Source organism: Triticum aestivum, chromosome 7B, assembly GCF_018294505.1.
Source record: "Triticum aestivum cultivar Chinese Spring chromosome 7B, IWGSC CS RefSeq v2.1, whole genome shotgun sequence".
NCBI lineage: Eukaryota > Viridiplantae > Streptophyta > Magnoliopsida > Poales > Poaceae > Triticum > Triticum aestivum.
In genome coordinates, this window is record NC_057813.1 from 691,189,462 (window position 1) to 691,199,192 (window position 9,731).

General features: G+C 48.5%; 1 protein-coding gene across 1 annotated transcript; it reads right to left on the reverse strand.

Moving 5' to 3' along the window:
• Positions 1-270: 270 nt before the first annotated feature.
• On the reverse strand, positions 271-8,823 carry LOC123163056 (L-type lectin-domain containing receptor kinase IX.1-like). Its single transcript, XM_044580819.1, has 2 exons — positions 6,874-8,823; positions 271-480 (listed from the first exon to the last, which is right to left on the reverse strand). Exons 1-2 carry the CDS (start codon positions 8,821-8,823, stop codon positions 271-273), a joined length of 2,160 nt encoding a protein of 719 aa, XP_044436754.1.
• Between the last annotated feature and the right edge of the window lie 908 nt (positions 8,824-9,731).

Here is a 9,731-nt window from a genome sequence, read left to right on the forward strand (position 1 = left end):
TGAGCTTGTGAATCAATGCTTTGAGAGCTACTCCCTCCGTTCTGATTTACTCGTCGTGGTTTTAGTTCAAATTTAAACTAAAATCACGATGAGTAAATCGGAACAGAGGGAGTACCTGATATGCTTCATCCATATGTGTCCGAGCAAATGAAGTCATTGGTTTCTGTTGGTCGAATTCTGTAATAATACATCGTACCACATAAGTCCCTAACGTTAAGTTTAGTGTTATACTTACATATTATGGTCACCATACTTACAAATTTGGATCAATCAGTTAGCTAGATCCTTGGAATGTCGTAGCAACGCAGTTGAGGATGAGCCGGAAGAAAGATGGTCGTCGCCAGTGTTGACCAAAGAAGAGTGAACACTACCGGAGCTGGAGGTGGAGCTGTCAATGAAGAAAGCCTCATATGGGCCGGAGGACGAGGCAGGGTCCGGCACAGTCTTGTACATGTGCAATGGGAGTGCTGGCAGCCTCGCCTCATGGAAAACCCTATACGACGCTTACTACATCAAGTTGTCGTGCAAGCGCACAGACCTAGCGACGGGAGCGACTAAATGGGCCGGCCCGTTGCGCGTCGCACTGATTCCCGTTTGGGGAACCTTCTAGAAGGTTCCAAACCGGTCCAGGTCTCTTTTCTCCTGCTGTTTTTTTATTGTTTTCTTCGGTTTTCATAACTTTTTTCTTATTTTCCGTTTTTCTTTTTTCTGGCTTTTGTTATATGTTCCTTTTTTGGTCACCTTTATCTTCTTTTTCCTTTTCCGTTTCTTTTTTAACTTTTAGAAGTAAAATTTTCTAAAAACTGTTCAACTCTTCAAAACATATTCATAATTTCAAATTATGTTCCCTTCTATTCGAAAAATGTTTGGGAATTTAAAATTTTGTTCATGTTTGGAAAAATAGTTCAGAATTTCAAATATTGTTCTCATCTGTTTAAAAAATGTTCGTGACTTTCAAATTTGTTCACGTTTTTAAGAAATGTTCAGAATTTTAATAAAGAAGAATTGTCCAAAAATGTTCAGGAATTTCTATTTTTCTTTGTGTTTTAAAAAATGTTCGGAACTATGAATATTATTCATTTTTGAATTTTTTTTCATAATTTTCGACTTTTTTTCACATTTTAAAAAATGTTTGGCATATTGAAATTATTCGCTTTTTCAAAAATTGTTCAGGATTTTCAAATTTTGTTCATGTATAGGAATGGGTTTGGAATTTTGAAAATTGTCTGGTTTTACGAAATATGTGCAAGTATTCAAAAATCGTTTGAACATTTCAAAAAAAAAATCGGTTGACATATTTGTTCACTCTTTCAACCACATTCTGTATTTCAAAATTTGTTCACTATTTCAAAAAATGTTCGAAACATTTGTAAAAATGTTTGTAATTCAAAAAATTGTGTTTACGAATTTGTTCTTGTTTCTTAAAAATGTTCTCAAATTTTCAAAAACTGCTTCTAATTCTAATTCTTTTTGTATAATCCAAATACCATTTAGAAATGTTAAAATTTTCAAAAAAAAAATCATGTTTGCAAATATTGAAAAATATGTACAGTATAGTAAATATGATGCTGCTGGTGACTTGTCATTGGCACACAGTTGGTGTGGTGGCTAGTATCACGCGTAGAGAGCTGGATGGCGTGAGTTCGATCCCTAGCCGCTGCACTTCTACTTCTTAGATTTTTTCTGTGCTATACATGGCCCGGCCCAGTCGGGGCACTCCTGTGCGGGAGGCCGACTGTTTGCCGCAACGAGCGGCTCATAGGAACTCCCTTACCTCATTGGACTACAGGACGTACCGGCCAGGGTGCCCGCACCATCCACCGCTCGTCTGCCTTGTCACCCCTTAGCCGCTCATCGGGCACGTTGAGGATCGCGTTCCTTCCGTACAAGCTCCACACCCACCTGACCAGTGTGAAGGATTTTCCCGCGAGCTCCATCACTAGCCAGCGACCGGAGATGATCTGCAGGAGGACGAACTGAAGTTATACATGTCCAACTCGGTGCTTGGCCGCCGCGTGTTGAAGAACTCCTAGGTCCATGTTCCGTGACTTCACAGCGTCTTCGCAGAAATTTAAATCGCAGTCCTCTAAAAAAACAAAAATAGCCCAAGAAGGCGAAATGTTCAACACCGACCCGAGTTTCCACATGAGAGGCATGTTTTGGAATAGCAGAGGTCTCTCAGACTTGGCTAAACATAAACACGTCGGTGACTGCGTGCGAGAACATGGGTTGGATTTTCTGGCAATTTCGGAGGCTGGTAAATGTGACTTCCGCCCGCATGTACTTGATCACCTATCAGGTGGTTTCGACTACATGTGGCATAGTATGCCAGCTCATGAAAGGTCTAGAGGAATCCTTCTTGGGATAAAGACCACCACCATGGACTTTAATATCCTTAGGTACGAGCAAGAGAAAAATAATGACCGCTTCAACACTCATTGGCCTTTCATATTCAATTATGTGATAGACAGTTTGAATCTTCGGGAGGCCCCTGGGCTAATAACTGATCTGTGTCGACATACGAAAAACTCGATAAGGTACGCATGGACACCGAATGGAAACTAAAATTTCCTCTGGTAACCGTGCGAGCCCTAGAGCGTATCGAGGCGTTATCGGATCATGCACCCATAATTCTGGATTCTAACCCTACGAAGCCAAACGTCCGTTGCCCTTTAATATTTGAATTGGGATGGATGCATCGGGATGGATTTGTAGACATAATCAAGAATGTTTGGGAGAAGCCCGCTGTCAGAGATGGAACTTTAAAATAAGGGACATGAGGAAACACCTCATTGGATGGGCGAAACACATCAATGGGATATATAAAAAGGAAAAACAAAGACTCTCTACCATTATTGATGACCTCGACAAAATTGCAGAGACGCGCACCTTATCTCAACAAGAGACTGAGCTGGAAAATCAATCTAATGAGGAGGTTGCACGTATTTTGCGAGAATAGGAGATCAAATACTACCAGAGATCCAAAGCTGACTTCATCTTGATGGGTGATAGTAATACAAGATACTTCCAATTGATCGCCAATGGGCGGCATAGGAAAAAAATGTATTTACAGTCTCCAACAAGATGAGGGGCGGATCGAAGGTCGGGAGGAGCTCAAGAAGTATATCACCGAATACTACAAATCTCTGTTTGGAGCGTCAGTTGAAGGGAACTTTACCCTTGACGAGACCCGAACAGATGATATTCGGCAGAAGAAAATGATATCCTAACGGCACCATTCTCGGAAGAGGAGGTGAGAGCGGCTGTGTTCCAAATGGAACATAACAAAGCTCCATGCCCAGATGGTTTCCCCGTAGAATTCTATCAAGAATTCCATAAAATTATCTTTTCTGCTTTGGAGAAGCCGTTGAGGCGGCTGCCGATTATGCCGACCTCTTTGGTTGCGCACATGGTCAATTCCCGATTAAATATTTGGGAATACCGATCCACTATCGGCGTCTCACCATTGCGGAGTGGAAGCATGTAGAGGAGCGTCTAGAGAAACGATTGAGAAGTTGGAAAGGCAAGCCACTCTCAGTTGGAGGACGGCTGGTTTTGATTAACTCCGTCCTCACAAATATGGTTCTCTATATGCTTTTTTTTCCAACTCCCAAAAGGGGTCCTACAAAGATTGGACTGTTTTAGATCCAGATTTTTTTGGCAAGGATATGAAGAAAAGAAAAAATATCAGTTGGCCAAATGGAGCATGGTTTGTAGGCCAAAAGACCAAGGCGGCCTCGGAATTCATGACCTACAGGTCAAGAATGAGGCCCTGCTCAGTAAATGGTTGTTCAAACTTATTACTTAGGATGGTGTTTGGCAAACCATGTTGCACAACAAGTGTCTAGGTCAAAAGGCGATGTCCCAGGCATATTGGAAACCTGGTGACTTGCACTTCTGGGCTGGCCTAATGGTGGGAAAGAAACATCTCTTTCGCTTTGGGTCTTTCGCGATAAAAGACGGGTCGGAGATTCGATTCTGGGAAGGCATCTGGCTAGGCAATGCCAGTCTCAGAGAAGAATACCCAGCCTTATATAATATTGCTCATGATAAGAACAATGCTATTACGCACGTGCTCAGTTCATCCCGCCGAACATTTCGTTCAGACGGGATTTGATTGGCCCTAGACTTCTGTCATGGCATAATCTTTTGTCCTGGTTGGATTCGATTAACCTCATACAAGGTCGCGATGTGTTTCGCTGGAACCTTACTACATCAGGGTCTTTCACAGTAGACTCTATGTACCGTGCGCTCACACATTCTAAGGTACCAGTGAGTAATAACAAGAAAATTTAGAAGTCCAAGATTTCACTAAAAGTGAAAATCTTCATGTGGTATCTCCGTAAGGGAGTTGTGTTAACCAAAGACAACCTCGCACAACGCAACTGGCCAGGGATTAAGAAGTGCTATTTTTGTACTCATGACGAGACAATCAAACACCTCTTTTTCCAATGCAAGTTTGCACGTTCTACGTGGTGAATCATCCAAATAGCATCAAATTTATATCCGCCCACAAGTGTTGCCAATATATTTGGTTACTAGTTGGACGGTATTCCAAATAGATTTAAAGCACTTATAAGGGTGGGAGCGTACGCCTTAATTTGGTCGCTATGCCTATGTAGAAACGATTTTGTTTTTAATGGAAAAGAAAAGTTTCTCCTCTGCAGGTTATTTTCCGTTGTACGCACTCGCTTCATACATGTGTATACGGTTGGAGCAGGTGGCTACAGAAGTTTTTTTCCAACATGTGTGGCAGCATAACCTCCGGATCGATCCACTACCACCTTCGACATAGGCATAATGTCGGTCTATAAGACTCTTCTGTTGCCGATATGTCGGTTTATATTTCATGTTTTTTGTCAGACTTTTGGATTTGGTTGTGACATTTTAGTTATGCAGAGACCGTGTGTTATTCATAATGTTTTGTCTTTGATGCTACATTCTAAGATAATACAATCGGCCTTTATCAGAGAAAAAAAGGTAGATGTACCCGACTGTGCCGAACACGGCCTTGGGGTCTGCATCAACCCTGTGTCGTGGTTGAGGAGCCAGGCCAACCCGAAGTCCCCGTGCTTGGTGCTCATCGATGAGTCAAGCATGATGTTGGTTGGCTTGATGTCGCCATGCACGACGCACTACTCCCACTCTCATGGAGATAGTGTAGCGCTGATCCCAAGCCAAGGATTATCTTCTACCTATGGCCAAATCAAATACCGGATGTCCTTGCCGTAGAGGTGCCTGTCTAAGCTGCCCTTGGTGGCGAGCTTATAGACGAGGAGGAGACCCCTGTAGCTGTCGTACCAGCCCAGCAGCTGGATAAGTTGCGATGCTTCTGTCTGTTGATAATTCTCACCTCTGGCTTTAACTCATTTCTCCCCTGCAGCGACGACTCCAACAAAGTTTTTTTAGTCCAACGCTTGGCAGAGGAGTATATTAAGAAAAAGGGTTTTTCCCCGCTTTAGATTATAAAGCAACATCCAACCGATACAACCAGCTTGCTGGGGCCGCAGCACAAACAAGCCAAAAAAAAAAGAGAGAAAGAAAAAAAAAAAAACAAATGCCGACCCCGGCAGCTCAACTAAGCAAAGATGGTCGACACCCGCTGCACCCTCCGGAGAAGTACCACCGCTCGCCAAGCACTCCGAAGCCTCGCGTACCAAGCAACATCTTCATGAAGAAATGCGACGACGACGCTGCTGCTGTCCGGACAAGTCCTAGGGTTTCCCCTGATACGCGGATGGAAGTGGGGAAGGGGTATCACCGACGCCCCTCAGGAGGGTCCGGCAACGCCCACGGGCGTAGCCGCGCTGGTGGCGAACGAGCCGCCAGAGATTTCTCCCGCCCCGGAACCACCACCGCCACCCCAGACAAACGGAAGCGCACCGCCAACATGCCGCCCACCGGCCTATGCCATCACGGATACCGCACCATCTTCACCGTCTCGCCGAGGCCACCAACACGAGACCTGGAGGTAGAACGAGAAGACACCGAGCTCGGTGGCAACCGCAAGGCAGCCGACAAGAGGGAACAACCTCCATCACCGTGCGGAGCCGACCGGACATAGCGGCAGGGACTTGCCAGGCCACCACTGGCCCGGCCGGACCCCAACGGGTCCGGACAGTCCCTGCATCCACGCTGCAGCACGCCGGCCGCCCAAGCCATCACCATCGCAGCCACGACCACCTCGCCTCACCACCAGGGAGCTACGCCCTCGCACCCCGGACCGTAGGCCCGTCCCAGCCAAGATGGGCGTGGAAGGGACGTCCGCCGCCACGAGGCGCCACCCGGGCACGCCGGAGGCCGCTGCCGGCGGCGGTGAAGGGAGATGGCGGAGGAGGGGGTCTGGATGGGGAGGTGGGCAGGGGGGCGCTCCGCCGCCTCGGGGGGCGATGGGAGCGCCGGGGGAGGGGGAAGAGGAGGGAGGAGAGGGAGGAAGGCCGGTGGGAGGAGGCGAGGGAGGCTGGCGGCGGCGGGCGGAGCAGGGGGAACCCTAGCTCGGGGTCGGGAGGATGGCGTCAACTAATGTAACTAGCTATTGTTTTATTTCAAATCACAGAGGAGTATATTTAGGCGCGCGCTGAGCCGAGGAGTAATTTTTTTACTCCTTTATACGGTTTAGGAGTTCTCTAGCCTTTTAGAGAATCGGCTAGAGATGTCCTTACAAATCTGGGTGAGTCTACCTAGATCCTTGGAATGTCGTAGCAACACAGTCGAGGAGGACTCAGAGAAATGGGTGATGTTGCCGATGCTGACCGAAGAAGAGCGAACACAACTGGAGCCCAAGCTGTCAACGGAGAGTGACCCGTACGGGCCAGACGACGCGGGATCCGGCACAGTCCGGTACATGTGCAGCGGTAGCGCCGGCAGCCTCACCTCGTCGGACTGCAGGACGTGCATGGCCTGCGCGATGGACGGCCGCTCGCCCTGGTCTGGGTGTGCACACCAGAGCCCGACGACGAGCACCCGCTCCATCCACCGAGCGTCCGCCTCGTCACCTCTCAACCGCTCGTCCGCCGCATCAAGGGTTGCATTCCTCCCATACAGGCCCCACACCCAGCTGAGCAGAGTGAAGGACCTCTCCGGGGTCTCCATCACCGGCCGTCGGCCAGAGGTGATCTCTAGGAGGACGATGCCGAAACTGTAGACATCCGACTTGGTGCTAGGGCGGCGCGTGTTGACGAACTCCGGGTCGATGTACCCGACGGTACCAAGCACGGCCTTGGTGGTCTGCATTGACCCGGCGCTGTGGTCAATGAGCCGGGCCAACCCGAAGTCCCCGAGCTTGGTGCTCAGCGACAAGTCGAGCATGATGTTGCTGGGTTTGATGTCGCCGTGGACGATGCACTGCTCCCACTCTCCGTGGAGGTAGCGCAGCGCCGACCCCAAGCCGAGGATGATGTTGTACCTCTGTGGCCATGTTAGATACGTGCCGTCCTTGCTGTAGAGGTGCCTGTCGAGGCTGCTCTCTGCGACGAGCTCGTAGACAAGGAGGAGCCCCTTGCGGCTGTCGCACCAACCCAGCAGCTGCACAAGGTTGCGATGCTTCAGTCTGCTGATGATCCTCACCTCTGCCTTGAACTCCTTCCTCCCTTGCGCCGACGACTCCGCTGACAACACCTTCACCGCCACCGCACGGCGGTCTTGGTCACCACCGACAGCAGCTGAGGGTGTGAGCGTGAGGTGACCCCGGTAAACGCTCCCGAAGCCGCCTCGCCCGAGCTTCTCCTCCTCGGCGAAGTTACTCGTTGCCGTGACCAGCTCGTGGTACATGTACCGTCGGGGGCCTCCGGCAGCCACACCTCTCTCGAGGTCAGCTCTGTCGTCACACTCTTCTTCGCTGTCCTCATTTGCTCTTCTTTTCTTGTGCCGACGCCATCCCAGCACCGCCGTCGCACAGACCAACAAAAAAAGCAGAGGAACTAGGACAGATGCTAGGATCGGTACCAACTTTTTGTGGATGCTGCGGCTACTGGTTTGAACTGGGAGAGGGGGTTCGGCAGGTGGAGGTGCTTCCTTCTTTGATTCAAGCGTGGAGCTGAATGACCATGACAGTATCTGGTGCAGCTCGGCGACTTCGCCAGTGGCCGCGGAGAAACCGACGGCGACCTCCTCCGGTAAGTATCTTCTCAGATCGACGGTTGTACTGACCTGGTACAACGCATCATCGATGAGGAGATCAACGGCCAGCATCTTGGAGTCATTCTGGTACTTGACGGTGGCTTCCATAACATGATGCGACGTGAGGTTCTTGCCCGTTCTCGCCGTGCTCGTGGACGCCGTGGAGTTTACAGAGTTGATGTCGATGCCGACATGGTTCCCGTTGATGTCACGATATTGGGAGTTGTAGAAAGTGTCGAACTCGACGGCCACGATTCGGCCTTCCCCTGTCCCGTTAGTGTTGGTCGGGAGGAGGCCGAGGCCACCGCCGGCACTCCCAGGCGGGAGCACCGAAGGGAAACTCCCGAGGAAGAAGGCCATCCCGTCGCCTGTCAGCGGCAGGCTGTCCTTGTCCGGGGTGATTCGGAAGGAGAAGGTGGTGGTGAAGCTAGCCATCTCGCCGGTGGCGTTGCTCCACAGCGGCACTTTGTGGTCGTACCATGCCCGGCCGACGCTGCTCTGAATGTTTTCATCACGCGTGTTCTTTGTCAGCTCCAGCCACGACGTGCTGACGAGTGCATCGCCGTTGACGGCGATGGATGAACCGGCTCTTGGGTCGGAGAAGTTGAGGTCGAAGAAGAGTGAGAAGGCCCGGCGCGGCGCATAGTAGAGGCATAGCAGCAACACCAAGATTAGGGTGGTAGGAGGAGGACGGCGAGAGCCCATGGCCTGGTGTTTGGAAGGAGGAAAGCTTGAGCACTATTAATGTTAGGGGAATAGTCTCCAGGGTCAAATTTGAAGTTTTTAACTGGCATCTACGCGAAAGCACAAGTGCATGATAGCACATGAAAGCAACCGGAGAGCCAATGGTAGCACACGGCTCGGGCGGAGTTCCAAATGGTTGCACATGACAAAAGTCACCAGCTTCAATAAACTGGCCGATGCACTCAAATCTTTTGTTCTTACATGTACTGATCTTTTTTGTTTATACTTAAGAGCACCATCCGCCGGTGACCGAGACGGAAGACACAATATACAGTGTCAGTGTGTGATGCTTGCCGGCTGGCAAGCTAACCTTTTTTTCTCTCCATCAGTTTGGACTTTTAAAACAACTGACCGGAGTATGAATTCAATATCATATATGAGTAAAGAGGTCTTGAGTTCAAAATCCTACTAGCGTAGTATTTAAAAAGATTCTGCGGCCTACATCGATCTCACGTCTAAGAACTAAGAAAACCTAGACATGAAGGAGAATGTTGAAATATAAGGCTCACCTCTCTCCATCTCTTCAGACTTTTGAAGCAACTCGCTGCACCATCAATTCAATACTTTTCACTAATTTATACAGTATCATGTCTACATTGGAATTGTGCCTATAGGCCATAATAAAATGTCTATTTTTGTGTTGTTTCATGATTTGTGCAATGAATAATATTGTAATAATTTGTTAATGAATTTTCTTGTGAAACACCATCAACATGTATTCAAGTATATATTATTCTAAATGCACCCCTGTCATAAAATGTACTCCCTCCATCCTAAAATAAGTGTCTCAACTTTGTACTAGTTTTAGTATAAATTTGTAGTAAGCTCAAAACACTTATTTTGGGACGGAGGGAGTATGTAAACACATA

Bases quoted from the DNA above. Each gene is read 5' to 3' on its own strand.
- LOC123163056 (XM_044580819.1), bottom strand. From the start codon at position 8,823: ATGGGCTCTCGCCGTCCTCCTCCTACCACCCTAATCTTGGTGTTGCTG. The intron at 481-6,873 runs GTGAGGCTGCCG...GTTTTCCATGAG, and splicing joins ACGTCCTGCAGTCCGACGAG to GCGAGGCTGCCAGCACTCCC.